This window comes from Macrobrachium rosenbergii, chromosome 21 (assembly GCF_040412425.1).
Source record: "Macrobrachium rosenbergii isolate ZJJX-2024 chromosome 21, ASM4041242v1, whole genome shotgun sequence".
Taxonomy (NCBI): Eukaryota; Metazoa; Arthropoda; class Malacostraca; order Decapoda; family Palaemonidae; genus Macrobrachium; species Macrobrachium rosenbergii.
Window position 1 is genome coordinate 23,144,270 of NC_089761.1, and position 20,051 is coordinate 23,164,320.

Genomic DNA, 20,051 nt, shown 5'->3' on the forward strand with positions numbered 1-20,051 from the left:
TTGGCCAGCCGGAGACTCGAACTCGGGCTTAGCAGAGTGCTAGCCGAGAACTCTACCGACGAGGTAAGCAATTAAGCCACACCATTCAATACAGACTGAAAGTGATAGACTACTTAAATACACTTAAAAAATTTTCATTGATATCCTGGCTGGAATGGGAGTGTATGTAATATGCCCATGCATCTTATACACTCAAATGCCTTACAGTAATACCTCGAACATTTGTGAAGTTGGGTTCTAGAACTCATCGCGGATCAGGGGGAATCACAAATGTTTGGTACAATTACTAGAAATGCTAATGAATGCTTATTTCCAGAGTTTTAACCCTAAGTATGACCCAGATCATGCTCCCAAAGTACTTTAATTTCATTGAAAAGAGCTTAATACATTACCCATAAAGAAATAAATGTTTACTGTAAAAATAGAGTACAGTATCGCCTAATGGATATTTGCCACACCAGCTCATGTACAGTACAGTATGCAGTGATTCATTGGCTGCTGTTTTCTTTTGCACTCACAATAAGGTAAAAGCCAAGTAACGAATGGGACTGTAAACTTAATGACTAACGTTTTCTTTGCCATTGTCAGGGGGATAAACTAGGTAAACTTTATATGTCACAGAAGTCATATAACAAGGGTACAATTCAGTAAAATAAAGAAAACATGTACATACTGTACACAGATCCGTGAAAAAGTTGTGGATGCAAATTAGATAGATTCCAATGAAAATTTTGCAAATCCAGAAATGTGAATGCACAAGGTATGACTGTAATTGGCTTTTGTTTCTGCTGGCACATATGTAGTATTGCTGTGGCATTACTGTCAGCAGCCTGCTGCCCTTCGTTTCCAAATCTGGACACCATTTTTATTTCCAGTCATCAACAGTGCCTGTGGTCTTATGGTAAGATCCATGTTACTGACATTTGGCAGGAGAGGTCGAACTATGGAAGGTCTGGTCTTTCTCCAAAGGTTGCTGGAACATACAGTTCTATCATGACTTGGAAACTGCTATGAGTTGTAGAGATGGCACCCAGTCATAGGGTAATCCTAAGAATTTCTGCGGGTGAACCTTAGTCTTTGGAGGGGTCTTTAAACCTTTTATGAGACTACTTCTGTTTAGCAAGACTTGACTTCAGCCCAGACATAGCAATATGTCAAGATTTGCCTTTGTTGCCATCACTCTTTTTAAAGTTCCAGGTTCAATCAATGCATGGTGGAAGTGGCTTACTTGACAGAATATGGATCACATTTCCTTTCTGTTGTTATTTCTACCTTGGCAACACATGGGAAGATATGGATAGAGGAGTTTTCCTGCAAAAGGAACACACACTTCTCAGCCTGGTTCATTGGTAACAAAATCGTCTGATGAAATACTGTTATTTCAGCAAATTAATGAAGATGGCAGGACATTCCACAGAACAACAATCCTCTTCATGAAAAGGGTTTGTGTTGTCCTCCCCTTTCCAATCATGTACAAGCCCACTGCATGTAGAAAGCCATCGTTTGTCTAATCAAGGATCCTCCTTCATCAGCTTTTGGAATTGGCACTATACAAGGTGGACATTCCCTTACTCCCTTAGCCTGAAAGGATGATCTTGCTTCTGTTCCTTTGGTGGGCAGTCAAAGGATTTCATCATTTCTGGCTTCTTGAAGGAGGATTTTCAGCTAGTCCAGGTTGCAGACTTTGATACTTTCTCATCTAGTAGCTGACTTCAGCCTCGACAGCCAACGTCAACTTTGATTGTTAAGTTAGCTGTGGAGACACCACTCAGTATCTCTTCTTAAGGAAGACATGTTAGGGATTACATTCTCAGTTTGGAAGGCATTGGGGATCCCCCATCTGCAAGATCATTCTAAGATGATGGTCATCACAAGTGACTAACAGAGGTGAAAAAAGTTGTAGTATCCTTTCCACAGGTTGTTCAGGGTCTAACTTCTTTATCCACTTTTGCTTAGGGAAATTTGATGTCTTACCTTGGGTGGCCATGTGGAGGGATTAGTCTGTGGTTTCCAGGGGAGACACCATACCAAGGGGACACATCACCCATCCTAGACTCTTTGTCTGTCAATTCCTTTGGTCACATTAACAAGAATGACCTACTCCAGCTTCAGGTAACTCGACATGGTCATACTCCTCTCTGTTTAATGATTGACAGCCATCAAGTTGGGAACTGTTTGGATTAGAAATTTACTATGTCTCAGTACTGTATCTACAAATGTAGACTTTTCACTTTAAATGCATTGGGTTTTGAGTTAACAGTTTGGGCTTGTGTTCCTTAGAGCACTTGTTTCTTTGATAATCTCAGGTTTATAAGCTCTCATCATTCCAATCAGCTAGTTCCGAGATCTCTTCAGCCGTTTGATACTCCCTTCTAAATGTGATTTAGGAGATGTAAATGATTGATTTGGTAATATATATATATATATATATTTTATATATATATATATATATATATATATATATATATATATATATATATATATATATATTTTATTTTTTTATTTTTTTTTTTTTTTTCTTTCTTTTTTTACAACCCTGGCATTTACAGTTATATCTTGCCTCCCATTACCATACTTGAGACTACCTGGAACCAAGTATGTGGTGCCAACCAGCCAGAACTATTTGTTATTCAGAATGGGGTGTTTGGTATTTGTGGAGACCAAGAATGAAACAAATGTAAATGAAGTAATATTTAAACAAAAATTTATTTTTAATACAGTATATAAGATTATATTTTTAAAATTCCTTATTACTGTATTTTTCAGGCAAGAAAGTGAGGTTGGAAAAAGAAGATTCAGATGAACTACTGAAACTTCTTATAGTGCTACAGGATAAGCCATATTAGAGACCTAAGAGTGATGGGCAATAAAATAACTGGTTTATAAAACTGTTTCACTGTCATGGTTATTGGTTTTTCCTGTGATGTATTAGTGCCTGAAATATGGACTGTGATTGAATTTTAATAGAAAAGTAAGAACTGGCAATGCCTTGTTCACTTGGAAAATAAATGTATTATGGAGAGAGAGATTGATTTACTGTAAATATTTTTTATGTGAGCAAAATTGGGGTAATGGAAAGTTTCCATATTAAACCAGTATTCTGACAGGGTCACAGTTATTAAATTATGCAGTAGTTAACTACTGAACATTTTTATTTTCATATTTGGTAGAGTGTGTTCAAGTATGCAACCTAAAATGGCAGTAGGTTTTGTATCGTAATTTATCGTTCTTTTCAAGTTATTCTATGCAACATATTTTGAAACCTCCCTAGAATGATGATCTAAATGTAAAATTGTCAGCTGAATTTGAATGAGGCTTGCGGAAACTTAGTGTTCAACTGCACTGTTTATTTTCATTTTGAAATAATTGCAAGAGTACAAGTATGTCAAAATGGGATCTACATTTAATGGTATTCAGTAGTAGTACAATACATGTTGTAACATGAGTAAAGTTTCATTTAGGTTTTTCTTGTAGTATGCAGGTACCGGCTGTTATTTTGTATACACTACTATGCATGGATTCTTTTACAGGTTTTTATATATCCTGCACAGTAGTCATTAACTGTAGAATATTGAGTCAAATATTTTTGGTATGAAAATTGCAAGAGTTAATTCCTCCATATTCTCCAGACTGTTGGTATTATTATTTTTTGTTTATGTGGAAGAGTCATGTATTGTATTTTCGGTGTGGTTCAGTTCTCTCTTGCTTGCTCATGTTCTTATTTTTTTGGAGGTAGTTATTTTCAGCAAAAATATTTTGAAGCATCTGCAGAATTATGATCCAGATATAAAATCGTGAGTTGAATTCGATTGAGGCTTGCAGAAACTGAGTATCCAACTGCACTGTTACTTTTCATTTTGAAATAGCTATAAGAGTGCATTTATTTCGGAATGGGATATACTTTAAATGATATTTATTAATAATACCACATATGATGTAACATGAGTAAAGTTTCATTTGGGTTTTTGTATGGAGGGACTGGCTGGTATTTTATGTGCATTTCTATTACATGTATGGACTCTTTTATAAGTTTATATCTTCTGTATAGCCATTAATTGTAGAATAGTAATAAAAATAATTATGGACTGATAATTCTACGAATTTATTCATTCATACTCATATTAATAAAGATTCTTAATTAATTTTTTAATTGTGTTTATGTTTTCTGGCAAGGAAAATGTCCATCTTCAAAGAACTGAAAAGATTATTGATAGTGCTTGTATTCTTGTTGAAAAAATATTCCTCTCCTTTAAAGCACTGAAAAGTTTATACACCTTCATCTAACAGCAAGTCTTGTGTCATGGTAACTTTTCATCTTTAACTCATTCAGCATTCCATTGCTTGAAAAAAAAAAAAAAAACAGGAAGTGACCAAAGATGGAAAATTAAACAGAGATACATGAGAGCATTGTATCTCAAAGCATTGGCGTTAAGACTGAGGGTTTTAGAAATGAATTGCTTAAGATATGAAGTCGCATCACAGCCATCTGTGTGCTGGCCATGGTCATGCAATAATTTATATATGAATTTAACGTGTTTGAGATCAATTTACATTTAATAAGAGGTTGGTTTATGCAAATGTGGATTTTCTTTATTTCAGTCTCCCATATTTCCTTGGCTTTGTGAGTGCAGTTACAAGTGCAAAATATTTTGTAACTACTAAATGAAGTGGTCTGTGGTTTCAGTCACAGATTTTGAAAATATTAAATACTGAATATATAATTTGCAAATTTTAAATTTTAAATTGTTGAAAGCTTCAAGTTCAGCTGCTTGCTCAGCCAGCTTCATGAATCGTTGCTTTGCCATAAACAATAATGTATATCTTGTAGGGGGTATCACTTACAGTATTTCATGTCGGGCACACTGTAGATGGTACTAAACTTTCTTTTCTGTGTCCCATCATCCACAGCTACATTGCTTACTCTGCATTTTACTTTTCATCCATTCTGTCTGGTCTCTTCCTACCTAGCTGTCTAAGTACTATACCTTGTTCTAGTTTTGACCTCATTTAAGAAAAAACTCTTGAGGTTAGTGCTGTGAGTGTTTAGAAATGTGACTCGGTGATCTTGTTAAACTATTTGTAACAATACTGTATGTAAACTCATTGGAAAATGAATCGTTTACATCGGTTACATCCATTTTTTGTTACTATATTTAGTGTGGAGGAAAACTGCTTTAAATTTATGGCTAGGGGACATGAATAGATGTGCTTCAGTAGGTAGTAATGTGTTGCTTCAAAAAGCATGGAGTCTCTATGAAGATTTTATCACATGATTCCATGGAACATTTGATTTCTAGCCATTCACTGCAAGGTTTCCAGCAGATTTGAAGAAGTATGGAAGAAAAAGGATACTTTGTGGTCAAGTTTTCAATTGACATGAAACTGGACTGCCCTGAGTATTATTCCTAAGTGCAAAGAAGGCTAGAGTGTTGAAGGTATGGAAAAATAGAATAGAATTGGTAAAGGTACTTTTTACTCCACTGTAGCGCTGTGGTTTTTTCAACTCTGTTTTGCTGCAGCATCTTAACTAGGATCTAGGTCACTGTCAAGGCCACCTACACCTGCCTGGTGTCAGATTCCATTTAAATAACTATTGATATAGGTTCTGATCTTAATATAATGTAGTATAGTTCTGGAAATTATCCACAACCGCAGGTGTGATAACTTGTTTAAAAGCAATTGGGGAGTTAAATGTGCATTGGAAACCTTTGGTATGAATTCATAACTACTGTAGGCTTCCCAGAGACTCAGTTATTCTTAGCATGAGAAGCGTGTGGAGGATAATTTGTTGATATGATTTGTGAAGTAGAAAAATGTTGAAAGACATAAAGGAGTTTTAACAGATGAAGAAAGGGAAAATATTGGTAATTCCTTAACAGAGTAAGACCAAGAAAACAAATCCAAAGAAAAATCAACGAACTGGACATCACAGAAATGTACTGAAATATTTCAAACTGTGTATACTAGAGTTGCAAAGAGGAAGCTTTCTAGCAGCGTTTATTCAAGAGATATTTACCAGTGAAATTCCATCAACTTCATCTGGTCTTGACATTATCCCAGATTTTCCAATGAGAAGCCCTTCAGTGTTCAGTGCTCCGGGATCAAAAGATAACCCTCAAGAAGACCAAAGAAGAATGGTGAGACCAAAGAAGAATGGTGAGTACAGTACAATAATATATTTTGTTTTTGAGAGAGAAAGCTCTTTCACATACAACATTGTACCTGTGCTGTACATATTTTTCTTACAGTCCCGTATACTTTAGAATTACAGTATAACTGCAGTTATTTTAATTTTTTTGTGATGTTTATGTATATCATTGTACCCTAAGTAAAAAATTATTCGAAGAAGCTTTTCAGAATATTTTGTTCTTCAGTAAAAGAATTATTCTTCTAAATATAGACAGTAAATTTTTCATTTAAAGTAATAATACCAAACAAACAATGTTATCTTTAAAATGGCAGGAAAAAATATTTTTGACAAAGGAATGTATGAAAAGTTTTGGAACATTTGCTACATTAGGACAGTAATAAGAACTGAATCAGTTAACAAAGTAAAATAATGTGTCCATAATACAGAATAGTTTTTTTGCTCATTATGACACACATGGTATGGAAAAGACAATGGAATATCTCTGGGACAAGCACAATGATGATAGATTATATAGGGTTGCCTACCAGATAATGTAAATTGTTTAATAAAATGCAGTTTCACACATTCATGAGGAGTCAAGGTAACTGTTGAGAGTTCACATATGTAACAATTAGATGAGTGTTGAGAGATCAAATATTTAAGGATAAGATGAATAACCAGTGCTAATGACTGGGAACCGAACTATGCTTTCCATACACACATCTTTTTGTTAGCAGTTCAAAATTAAATTCATGAGAGCAAGTAAAAATAACTGAACACACTTGATATATGGCTTTCTTTCCTCATAGTAGTCTATAATTTCATTTATTTTTTTCTCACCCAGAGTACTCTATGCATATGGAAGAGCTCCATAAGCTTTTATTAAATATCAATTTCGGTGTGCACACAGGTAAAACAGTGTTTGTTTAACTGCTGTATTCAGTTCCCTCATATATCGAAAACTGCAGTCCTTGGGTCTGGTGTATGTGCCCCCAGGTGAATTATAAGAGGAATACCATGTTAAAATAGTACTTTCTTTTTTACTGTTTCAGGGAAAAAATAATATATTCCAAATGTGTATTTGCAATTCAGAATCACAAATGAATTTGAACTAGCAAATGTCAACCAAAGGACAAGGTGCTGTTGAACAAGAATAAATTAAAAGTGATCACATTTCTTTATGAAAACAGGTAAATGTAAAATAAATCGCAATATTTTCTAAGGACATCATTTTCTTATATTTCAATAGTTCCCAACAATTAGTAGCTGAAAATCCATTCAGTAATTTAATAGTATTACTTATAGTCAGTGAAGACTAAGAACAGCGTACGTGATTAATAAATGTATGAGACAATGCTTTAAGCAGCGTATTTAAAATTTATACCAAAACCTTGCAGATTTTTCTTAATCCAGTTGTCAATTTTGGCTTCCAGTTCTGGAGTATATTTTCCTTTCCAGTCACCAACTGTTCCTTTAAAAAAATAGTAAAGGGTCATTAGAACAAAAATTTCACCATTCCTATTTCATTCAGCAATACAAAGCAACTCCTAAATGTGTGGGTGTCTTACTAATAATACTTAGGTACTGTACCTGGAACTACTGGAAAATTATTTTTATAATAGGATAACAGTTGTTGTATTCTAAAATGGATTATAAAATTATTTTAAGTTTTTGGTGTGAGATGAGGTAGAGGATAGGCAAATGTGTTGAAATCTGTAGTCAAGGGGAAGATCAGAAAATCCCAGATTCCAGTGGCTTATTTTAAGATTTAAGAATGGTTGATAAAGAGACTAGAATGGAATACAACTAAAAATTTTTGTTTTGCTAGAATATTAAAAAAAAATATTATATCCTAACTTTTTAAAGTGCTATCAGTATTTACCTTTTCTGAAAAATCCCCCGTCCTTGTGAATTACTTCTATGTTCGTGTAATCAGATGCTGAGTCCCCGAGGACAAAGTCTCGAGTTTTCATCTCGTTGAAACTGGTGTAGTGGGAAATCTGAAGGAAAACAGATTCCTTGTTATTAAAACTGAAAAGTTATAAAAAATAAATAAAATTATATTTTCAAGATAATCAAGACTTGAATAAAAAAAAAGATAAATATTTGTAAATGGTTTGGGGTTGGTAAAAATTCAGTTATTTTGAAGCAAAAATTTCTAAGCACAAGATTCCTTGTTAATATGGAATAGGTAGTCATTATCCAGTCATTAATTTGATTTTTATGAAAACTGAAGGAAGTACTGTATTGATAATATGTCAAGTTATGTTATTTTTGGTTGATCATCAATCTAACATATTTATTCATCAAAGGATTTGAAGTGCAATGTTAGTAACCATCACTGATCCTTCCTTCCTCCCTTCACTCAGTCCTCTTCATGTTGTACCAAACAAATGAAATGAAGAGAGAAGACCAAGCTGATCTGATAATATTGGTACACAATTTTTATGTATTGCACATGTTTATCACCTGCTTTGAAATGTCATCTTTCAAAGTTATATCAGCATACATATACAATTACATGTAGAATCTGACTCACTAGAAACTATTTTTGTGTTGTATATTTTAAGTCAATACAAACAAGAAAGGGACTGATTCACTCTATATCTACGACATAAATTAACTAGTCTAAATGAACAATGGTTTCTCACTGAAAATCAGAATGGAGTTAATTATTACTGTAATGGTGATACTGTACTTACCTTTTCCAATTGTGTATCAGTAAGTTTTGTACCAAGAAATCTGTTAAGCTTTTTGAGTTCTTCCATGTTGTTTGACTTCAGATCTTCATAGAAGATGAAATGCAGATTTGATTCTTCTCTCCTTTCCCATGCTTCATTTAGATGAAGCCAGTAGGGTCCATACAGCACTATTTTGAAAAAGAATGAAAGTATTGCCCTCGTACTTGTAGGTGATGATAAATTTTTCAACTTTTGTAGTATTCTTAAGACAGTTCTTTTCTTTACATGGTACCTTAGATTTCACTCATGGTAGATTCACATATTTTGTTAGAGGGAACATTATAAGATTAAACTTTTAAACTTTAAGAGACTTATATACTGGAACTAGGAGTATAGTCTGTGTGAAGTCAGCATATTACATCAGTGATAATGTACTGGAGCTTTGGATGAGAGAAATGGATTTGGCAAATGAGTACGGAAAGAGTATCTCAAGAAGTTGTTTCCCTACTTTTAGACAAATTTCTACCACATTAAGTCCTTGAATAAGGATTTGTTTTCTCTTGTCTACTGTAATAAGGTGTGTACAGCAAATACAAGATGAGCAAGAGTAAGCAAAACCACATTTCCAAAATTTTTATGAGAATTTTTACTTATTTGACCATTTCATCAAACTTAGAAACACTTGCATTTCAGACTACCAGATCAGACATAGACATAAGTATATGAAAATTCCAATGATGAAATATGGAAAAACGATATTTTTGATGTTTGGTTTGTAGAGGTTGAAGTGACTTGCAAAATCAGCGAGAGAACCTCGGGAAAATTTGGAAGTTTAATTCTATAGCATTGTTGAGACCAAATTACTCATTGTGAAAAATTCATGAAGTAAATTATTTTCTTTCAGGATAAGTTTAAAAATCGGAAACCAAATTTGAAAAACTCATTAAAGAACAAAATAAATATTTAAAAAGAGCTATGACCATGGACCAGGTAATTGAAAACGTTAGACAAGAACACTCACAATCATCGTCGACGAAGTACTGAACAAAATCCGCAAAGGACCCAACATAATTGTGGCTTTTGAACATCCGGGAATGATGGTGGAAGGATACCACCACATCTTTAGGATTTCGTGCCACATACACTACCTGTGGAAGAAAAGCCGTCTGAATGGGGATGTGAATGAGGATGAGGAGGTTATATGACAAAGCTAGGTCACCATAATGTCCTTATCAGGGTGGGTATTTAATATTATTACTACTCAGAAGATGAACCCTATTTTTATGGAAAAAGCTCACAGAGGCCATCGACTTGAAATTCCACCTTCCAAAGAATGTGGTATTCATCTGAAAGAAGTAACAAAAGGTAATAGGAAATATAGAAAGAAGAGATAGGTTATTAGAAAAGAAAAATAAATAGATAAATATGTAAGTGAATTATTAAGAACCTTTTCAGGTGGTAATGCATTTAACCGTTGCTTGAGCTCTTGAGGTTCCAATTGCACATCCTCAGGGATACTGTTGCACAGTCCAGCAGTGAAGGCATAATTGCAATAATGTCAGCAGCAGTGATAATGGAAGTAAAAAAAAATGCACACACAAAAAACGATTAAAGTACCTTCGAGGTTTTCAGCATATCTGGAGGAAGGAGCGACAAAGGTAAGTGGGACTTGATGGTTCTAGGCTCAGGCAAAGCCTCACACATCTGAAAGAACACTCCATCAGAGGGATCCTTCCCTGGGCACATCTTCTGGAAGCCTTGCATCATGGGATTATCTGGTGCCGGGGGTTTCAATAACTTGCTTTTCAAAAGCATGTCAAATCTGTTGAGGTGTCAGGTAATTGCCGTTTATACATAAGTAGACAACACTGGACGCTCATTATACGTACTGTACAGTATGCGCAGCTACATTTTGCTGTACTGATATGTATCATAATTACTGACTGTAGCATAAAAAAATAGAAAAATATTCATCTTAAAATTTTCAGTCTTTTTCTAAAACAACTTTTTGCCATGAATGAAAGAACATTTTAAAAAAATAGCTAACATTCACTATTAAGTATTTCATGAGTGACTCCCAAGTATCTCTCTTTCAACCTACTCGAGGAAAGGAACTCGGCCATTAACCGGCATCTTGGCCATCGGGTTATCTAGGTTTGGGTTGTTCTTCATAGTCCAGACAATCTCCTGGCACCATGTAGTGCCACACTTTGGCCATGTCACGACGTACACGTCACTTGATTTAACCTGTGAGGAAAAGTGTTTATGTAAAGAGGGACGTTACTTACAGCCACTTAAAAGGACATTAAGTGCAGTACAAGTAGATCCAATAGGATACCAACGTATTATTGTATTATTACATTAAGCTGGTATTAGGGATGATTTCAGGCAGGTGAAACCCATCTATTATGCTTCACTGTATGCAGATTTATGTGATTAAGGTTAAAAAAATATTATGTGCACTTCTTGACAGACGCAAATCATGTTACAAGGAAATCCAATAAACTCATTATTGCTGAAATTCCAATTAAAAAATTTTCCTTTGTTTATTTTCAGCGCAGTATTTGAGATATTTGTAGCGGTTACTATAATTTAATCTTATTCTTGGCTAACAGTGCAACAATAATGAAGTATAGTAATTTATGGGAAATAGTACTTTCCCTTTATTAAAGGTTGGTATACTATATATATATATATATATATATATATATATATATATATATATATATATATATATATATATATATATACGTTTTAGTAAACATTTTCTTTTATTTTCCATAATTTTTTAATGTAATGAGTATATTTATTGTTCTATATATATTACAAGTTTTAGCCTATACGTAACTTATTGATTACTCTAATAAAAAAAACAAATGAGTTTCAGATCAAATCCTTAAAATCAGTAACTTAACTGATGCTCAAATTTTCAGGTTACAACAAAAAGTACTCACCGGGAACTTATAAATTTTATCAGCAAACTTTGTAAAAGGTTCCATGAAGAGCCATCTACCGGGGTTGAAACGAACCATACCCAGATCCGCATAACCTGGGAAGTCCTTCTCCTGACGGCGGAGTTCGTCCCCTTCTAGAGGTACTATCTCGTGGCCACTCGCGGTACTGGTCATTGCTCTAGAGTCAGCTGTGGGGAAGAGTGATCTTTACAGCAACAAAATTAGCAGAAAAACTAACTGAAAATCTTTTAACATGTGCTGGAATTTGGGAACTTCATGGTGCTCTAGTGCTAATCATCTCTCAATCTGTAACAACAAGCATAGGTAAGCTGTAACCGACAACTAAAGTCTTCAAATGAGTTCTAATGCTATAATGTGGTAGGCCTATGTCACAAACTTACCGGACCATCCTTTGTGTATATATTTCCCGCTCGTATATATGAGTTAACATCAGGCTATATCTTTAGAAAGTATTTTAGATGAGGTTGCTAGTCCTATACTGTGTCTCAGTGATGTTTAAGGGCTTATGTGCCAAGCGTGTCTGTCCATTTCTCGTGGTCACCCATCCAAATACTGGCCAAACCCATCATCACTCAAATTTCAATTCTCGAAGAAAAGTGGTATGTTACTTTCATCAGTATGTATATATACTGTATATATATATATAAATATAAATATATATATTATATATATATATATATATATATATATATATATATATATATATATTTATATACAGTATATATATATATATATATATACAGTATATATATATATATATATATATATTATATATATATATATATATATATATATATATATATATGTGTATATGTGTTATAGAAAGTTGAGAGATGAACAGGTTTGTATACAGTTAATGACAAGCTGTTAAAAATGCGGTTTTTCCGGCAGCACAGAAATTAAGCAAATTACATTTAAGAGTTTGGATGTTTTACGGTAAATGAAAGTACAAATAAGCAAATAGACAAGTAACAGTTTCATTAGTAAATAGACCATATAAAAGGCTAGAATCGAGAACACATCAGAGGGAATGCAGTCTGTACAGTAAAAGGAAATAAATTTCATACATCTCTTTCACTTTGATTTGGGGTTTCAACACTTGGATTGAACATTAAATCTGCACATTTATAATTAAATGAAGTGCTTGTCAACGTATGTGACCACTACTGATAAATAAAACTCGTGAAGATTCTTCAAGAAAGCTATCGTCGCCTGAAGGCGATGATGTATCAAGTGAACAAGGACCGATGCAGTTTCATTCGAGAAAAAAACATGAATATTATGCGATTTATCATTATTTTTCGCCTGTCTTCTTTTAAAATGTCTGCATAAAAAAAGGATAACACAAAAGACTTTCTGCATTTACGTGTCCCTAGATTTTACCACTTAAAAAAACGTCCTTGGTTATAGAGTTCCCGGGTAAATGAGAATAGATAGAGTTCTCTTGTTTGAAAAGGAGCTTGGCTGTTAAGTATGCTTGGGAAAGAGAGAGTGGCGAGTAAAGAAGTACTAGATTATGTGCCAGTAAACAGAGGTGACAGAAGAACAAGGTGTTGGGTGTAATGATGACAAGAGTGACTGAAGGCTCGTCTGTTCATTACCTGGTCGAAGCAAAGGTCAAGATAAAAGTTTATAATGGCGAGAGAGGGGTCAAAAGGTGACTGTAAATTGAATTAAGTTAGCTTGATAAGTAGGAAGTGTCAGTGAGAAGAGATTATAAGGAGAAAACGGGCTGGGTTCAAGACACAGAGGTGGAAGGACTAGACGAGTATAGTCTGTTCAACATTCTAAGATCGCTAGGGTGGGGCCAGGAAAGGAATACAGCGTTGCCATATCTATTTATCCTTTTAAGGCCTGTCCACACTAGGAAACATTGTTGGGAAACAAAGATTGCAAACTGATTGAAAACAGTTTCTTGGAAACTGTTTGGAAACCGTTTCCAAACAGCTTGGAAACTGTTTGCAAACAAGGTTTCCTGTCCACACCTCAGTTGTCGTCAGAATGCCTGCCGGTGCAGTAACCTCTGTATTTTACTTGGCAGTTTTAATGCACTCAAGGAGGGATAAGAGAGAGAAAAAGAGATGGGTGGGAGAGGAAGCTTTTAGGAAAAGGAGCGTGTCATGCTGACTTGCTTCTGGCGTGTAAGAATATGTACATATACATATGTAAAAGTATGAATGTTTAAGTGTATATGTGTAATTACATATACACATACATATATACAAGTATACATACATACATACACACATTTATATATACGTCCATTATACATGTGTATATATACATATACACACAGAAACACTAAATGTTTTCCATTCTGGATGGGAAACAAATATACTGTAAAAAGTGTTTCTAAACTGCTTCCAACCAGTTTCCAAACTGTTTGCAAACTTTGTTTCCAAACAGTTTGCAAACTTTGTTTCCAAACAATGTTTCCTAGTGTGGACAGGCCTTTTTAAATCTCACCCTCGAGGTTAATCCCTTGTTTATGTCTTTACCTGAGATCTGTCATTTACTGTAGGACTACTTCGTTTTCTAAGAAACGAGTAGTTTTGGTTGTTCTAATGATTTTTCCGTTCTTTGCGTGCTTTTTGGAAATAATAATCATAGTTCTTATATAATACCATAATGTGTTTATTGCATTAAAAACCTTAAAATTTGTGGTAGGAGGTTCGGCAGAATGGCTTTCAAGCCATTTGATTATTGTCCATATTCCATATTGGTTATATGACTGTATTTTTACAGTGCTTCTGCAGGTTAAATACACTCATCATTTAGGAGAGAAAATTACCATTAATTATGGGGGTACCCTTGTTTTCTTTAATATGAAATATTTTTAAAAATATTATAAACAGTTTACTTGACCTGGGAGTAAAGTTGTAGTGGGGAGATCTGATCTTTGGCTATCCCTTGGGCTATCAATACCAGTCCAGTGACTGGCTGCTTGAGGTGACCACCATTGTTATTGTTTTAGATCGACTGACTTATAATGCCCTCGCTGACCACGTGTCGAAACTGAGGTTGGCAGCGGCGCCAAAAATGATGCCATGTCTCTTTGTTTATGAAGATAATTAGGCTTGTACTGCAAATATGTGAAGCCTAATATGTTTGGATGTTATCTTTAAATGAATAACATTTCTTTTTTAAACTTCACTTGAACAAGCTCTAACAAGGCAAAACTTTTAATCATAACGAGACGTTTGAAACCTCTGTATTCATTTCCTGGCCCCACCCCAGCGATCTTAGAATGTTAAACAGACTATAGTATGCTAAATTCCATGATGAAATAAAAAAAAGAGGGGGGTGACAATAGACAGACATCAAAATATAAGTGTGTAATTCAGAAATCTTAGTTTGGGGGAGGAGAGGAAGACCCAAAAAGTGTTTATCTGTAAGTCATTTGCAGCATGAATATCCCACTGACTAGGCTAGATGTTCTTGTTCTTGTCTACGTCATACCAACAGTTTTGGAATCTAATGCACATTATATTTCATACAAAATTATTTTCGGATAAAACTTATTTTCTATTTGTAGTTATTCCAAGTGTTTCCATCCAGTTCCTGTCACGGTCAGTACATTCCCTCTCGTATTTTTTTTTTTTTTTTAAGAATCTTTATGATCTGTTACGCAAAAAAACGTGTAGACACCCACAACAATTGCTCAAACATAAAACTTTCTTTTAAAGGCCTTACAAAGCTTTTGGTGTATGGCAACTGGACATCTTCACCATATCGAAAGTGAAAGTGGGCTGGTAGCCTATTCCTCTAATGTTAGGCAAGGGGCTAGCCTCTCAGCCACACGTGACGGAAAAGTTGTTCAAGAGATGCCTAATGTTTCAGGTGTAACAACCACAAGTCTAGGTGTTGTTTACGCTCTCACTTATAGAATTATTTTAAAACCGGTGGGAAAAGTAGTTGACCATCTTAGATTTAATTATATTCACCTACTGAAGTTCCTTAAGATTTTAATTTTGTACGGTAGATTCTATTGTGTAAACGCCAGGCACTTTCAAGCACAGCATCTTCATATATCCCTAGGATATGAACACATCTGTAAATGAATGCTTGTAGCATAGACCTACAGTACATACCTTGTGCAAGCCACGAGTGCAGCAAAGTTTGGAAAATGCATTATAGATAGTAAATGAAGTCAGAGGAGCCCCGAGAGCCCTTCAAAATGATAAGCATTGTTTTCCGATAGCCAGGGCAGGATTGCCATAGGTTTTAGTTATTGCAATTCAAACCTTCTCCACACGCATTAATGTAAATTCATTCTGTGACAGGCGTAGGTCTTAATAATACGTTAGAGTTTATACCTCCCACTAACTGAGGATTTATTAAGTCGTAAAAAAACACCCACAATTTATGATTAATTTTCAATAAGAATGTATCAGGTATATGAAAGCACATTATGCCCGTAGTTCAATCAGTATGTTGGTATACCAAAGTTTATCTTGTCATAATTGTTTAATATAAAGCGTTTAAATTTAAACATGCTTAAATTAGGGAAGTCCATTGTTGTCTAATTTTTTTAAAAAGGAAGAAATGCAATACCTGTTTTAAGGTAGAATCAAGGTGTTGATTTCTGGACTGGTTTACGTGAGATCTTAGCGGGATGGTAGGACGAAATGACTGAACCTCCTTCGGTTGTTCGCTAGCAACTTAAGCTGCGATCAAAGTTGCCATATGTTGAATTCTGAAACAAATCCCGCGGCTGAAAGGTAGTGATGACGAGATGACGAAACAGACATACCTCCTGTCACCGGCTTTCGATTTCTCTCTCTCTCACTCTCTTGCATTTGCGATCACACAATGGATATTGTATTTAAACCCCCGGACTATGCTGGTTCGATGTCAACCCGACTACTCAAAATTTTTAGAATCGTCATTATGCTATATTTACGGGGAGTTGTTATCCACACTTTGCAAATGTATTATATATATATATATATATATATATATATATATATATATATATATAATATATATATATATATATATATATATATATATATAGACCTAATTTCATCAGATTTCGTGAAATTGTGTTTTTCATCCTGGCAGGTTGTTCCTCTCTTACTGCTTGAAGAATTATCATAGTAGGACTGTCGAAGGCAACCTTGTATTAATTTGCTTTTAAGACCCTCTGAAATTTATTGATGAATACTTAATGTAAAAAAAAATCCCTTTTTTAATCCAAAAGAAATCATGTTCTTAGGTAGCACACTGTCTTAAATTATTATGCATAATAATATCATGAGACTAGGCACACTGAAAAATGGCAGCAGCATTGGACAGGTCAGTAAGCAGTTCAGTTGTTCATGACCAAGTGACACTGTTGCAATCAGGCAGAAAAATTAATTTCAGTCAGAACTCAGATACAGATCGATATGAATTTTATCTTCTTATGCTTAGTTTCTCCCAAATTCCTACGCGTGTTTAGCAAATCGTGACCTATATACTGTACGGGCAATTAAAGAAGGTGTCTTGTAAAACCCTAAGAAGTAACCTCAGAGTGAATATCAGCCCCGCCTCGCTTCACGATTTTTGTGCAATCGTTACAGTTACGTAAAACACACACACACAGAATGAGTTATTGTACTAGCGTAGACGAAAAGATGGATGAAGTAACAAGTAAAGGCTAAAACAATAAATGGAAGGCTATGGGTTCGTAAGCGGGCGAAACATAGGAAGATTAAGGAGGAATGAGAGACAGGCCGAGAAATTGCTAGGTTATCACAAAGCTTGAGTAGAGATATCACGCATGAGTGAATGCCAGGGGCGGGGGAAAGGCGGGAATGTCGCCATATTGTCTTGGGCTAGTTAACAAATACAGTAGACGTTAGAAGAACACAGGAAACTACCTAGGAAACAGAGACGCCTGATCAATGTTGCACAAATCGCAGGGGAAGGATTCCAAAGAAAACTCTGCAAAATATCCGACAGACTTACTGATCAGGTAAAGGCATTTCCGGAGGTTTTAGGACATGCTGAACAACTTTTATAATTTATTCCGTGCCATTTTTCGACTGCAGTGTTGCTTCATTATAGCAATTGACCATCGTTATACGTAATATATATATATATATATATATATATATATGTATATATATATATATATATATATATATATATATATATATAAAAGATGATATGAGGTCACTGGAACATGATCAGAAAATTTATTGTAAAAAGTTCAGTACTTTTCAAGAAATATGAATATGGTGAGTGGTAATATATTTTACATTATGCGTTCTCACATGTTCTTTCTTGTCACGAGGACAGTGTGTAACACTTCAGAAATGACAGCATCCTGGGATACCTTTAGGGTTTAGAAACCATGCGACCAAGTGTCCACGTAGTCACACTCAAGAGGTTTGTATTTCACTACCTTTACAGATAAAGCCTTACGCCATATTTCGTCATCACAATTCTTTCAACTTTGTAAGACAACGCTTATCATGTCATTTAGTTATCAATAAGCATATCCTTCATGTTCCACCTTGGAAAAATCATTTAAATAATTGTGCATTATTAATATAGGTATTACACACACCACACTAGACACACACACACACACACATACATATATATATATATATATATATATATATATATATATATATATATATATATATATATATTATATTTCTAGTAATAGAGACACTCATGGTATTTAGGAGAAATGGCAGTTCTTATAGTATTTTAGTTGCTTGTTACAATTCAACGTTATTTTTTGGCGGTCGGCTGTAATTAACCCAATTGTCCCCCGAAGTACATCCAACAAGGGGTTTCCTAACGCGATCTTCACAAGACAGAGCACGGCTACGTCTGTTTCGAACGGTTCATATCCCGTCCGGCAAGTGCAGTACCTTGGAAACTGGTTTTTTCAACACATTTAGGGCTTCTGACACCGGCGGTGCATTTGTTCGTTGTCGGCCAAATGGAATGTCCCTTCGCCGTGTTTACTGGGCGGGGGGGGGGGTGAGTTACCCATACTTTATACTCTTTCTAAAATGTTTAGATCTCTCTGGCGGGGTTGTCTGGGTCTTCGCAGGTAAGGCATATATGCCAAATGTATAACAACAACAGCGAGATAAAATCATTTCTCCCATTACAGATATCAAATAAAACCTTTTCCGTTACGCAGAATTCCAAGTCTATTACATACGTTCACGATTGATAATGTTTTTAAAATTACAAGAAACGGAATCAGATTTTCTATCAATATGGATCTCATTTTTGGTGGTTTGCCAGTACTATACACACGGATCCACGTGCGTTTAAATCCACGGATAAGCAGCTTAGATTTTCTCTAGGGAGCACTTTCGGTGGTCACGGTCATCCCGGTATATTATGTCTGGAGGCATTTCTCGTTTCTACATATACCTTGATTTCTTAACATCGTAGGTAAAGAATAAATTGGTAAGCAAGGAAATATGAAATAAAGCATAACAGTAAGTTTGGCAAGAGAAAATAAACATTCGTATACAGACAGATCTCTGTCTCTCTCTCTGTCTTTCTCTCTCTCTGAAAAATAATAGATTGGAAACAATGACTGAATATTGCTTGAATACGATATGGCAACAACGTTTTGGCCTGACTGAAGGGTAGAGTGACTTTGACAACGACTTACAAGAAGTCATTCCTGGCCATCTCATAGACATCATCTTCACAGCCGAGAAAAGGCAATCGTCTACAAAGTAAATAGGTATTTTCAAGATGAAAAGGCGAATGGAGGGCCTATGTTATCCCATAAAAAAGCTCTCGCTCGAACAGCTGCTGCAACAGGTTTCAGCGAGAGTACAGTTAAAAGAGTCGGCAGCAAATTAAATGAAGAATGGTGGGCAGACTGAGCATGAGCAGCCTGTATATTCGTCACCGAAAAAATCTCGACCTGCAACCGTCACTGCTTTGGATGATTTTGACATGCGTCATTAGAAGGGCAGTTCTGTCCTTTTATGAAAGACAGGAAAATTCCAACTGACTTGATAACAGAGGAATTAAAAGAAAGAATATCTTTTAATCGGCTGCCGTGAATCCCTTCGTAAGGTTCTCATGAAGATAGGATTCAGATTTAAGAAGGTTGTTGGGCGCAAATTTTTCTTGGAAAGCGAGATGTAACTGTAGCTCGGTCAAGATTTTGAGAGATGAAGCGTCGCAAGGAGTCAGGGCAGAAATTCGTGTATCTCGACGAAACTTCAGGTCAATCAAAATTACACTGTTCAAAAAGTGTTGGACAGACTTACCATCCCAGCAAGCTAC

General features: G+C 35.1%; 3 protein-coding genes across 9 annotated transcripts in view; 2 read left to right on the forward strand and 1 right to left on the reverse strand.

The window, feature by feature from the left end:
* The window catches only part of LOC136849812 (micronuclear linker histone polyprotein-like), a 113,725-nt gene extending 109,633 nt beyond the window's left edge, over positions 1 to 4,092 (forward strand). For all 6 annotated transcript variants that reach the window (XM_067123253.1, XM_067123256.1, XM_067123254.1 and 3 more), the window contains one exon: positions 2,767 to 4,092. In XM_067123253.1, the coding sequence (XP_066979354.1) occupies positions 2,767 to 2,846 (80 nt within the window). In that variant the 3' untranslated portion in view covers positions 2,847 to 4,092. The remainder of the gene's footprint in view (positions 1 to 2,766) is intronic.
* Positions 4,093 to 7,193: 3,101 nt separating this feature from the next.
* On the reverse strand, positions 7,194 to 16,678 carry LOC136849815 (sulfotransferase 1C4-like). Of its 2 annotated transcripts, none has more exons than XM_067123267.1 (8): positions 16,341 to 16,678; positions 11,766 to 11,953; positions 10,913 to 11,058; positions 10,429 to 10,633; positions 9,833 to 9,959; positions 8,833 to 8,999; positions 8,013 to 8,130; positions 7,194 to 7,601 (listed from the first exon to the last, which is right to left on the reverse strand). In XM_067123267.1, the coding sequence occupies exons 2-8, from the start codon at positions 11,937 to 11,939 to the stop codon at positions 7,489 to 7,491; spliced, it is 1,050 nt and encodes a 349-aa protein (XP_066979368.1). In that variant the 5' UTR covers positions 11,940 to 11,953; positions 16,341 to 16,678; the 3' UTR covers positions 7,194 to 7,488. The 2 variants fall into 2 exon arrangements, with proteins under 2 accessions (XP_066979368.1, XP_066979369.1); XM_067123268.1 differs by lacking the exon at positions 16,341 to 16,678 and adding an exon at positions 15,878 to 15,981.
* The window catches only part of LOC136849813 (E3 ubiquitin-protein ligase TTC3-like), a 56,198-nt gene continuing 47,998 nt past the window's right edge, over positions 11,852 to 20,051 (forward strand). The window contains exon 1 of the mRNA XM_067123263.1: positions 11,852 to 12,089. The gene's annotated coding sequence lies outside the window, so the exon portion shown is untranslated. The remainder of the gene's footprint in view (positions 12,090 to 20,051) is intronic.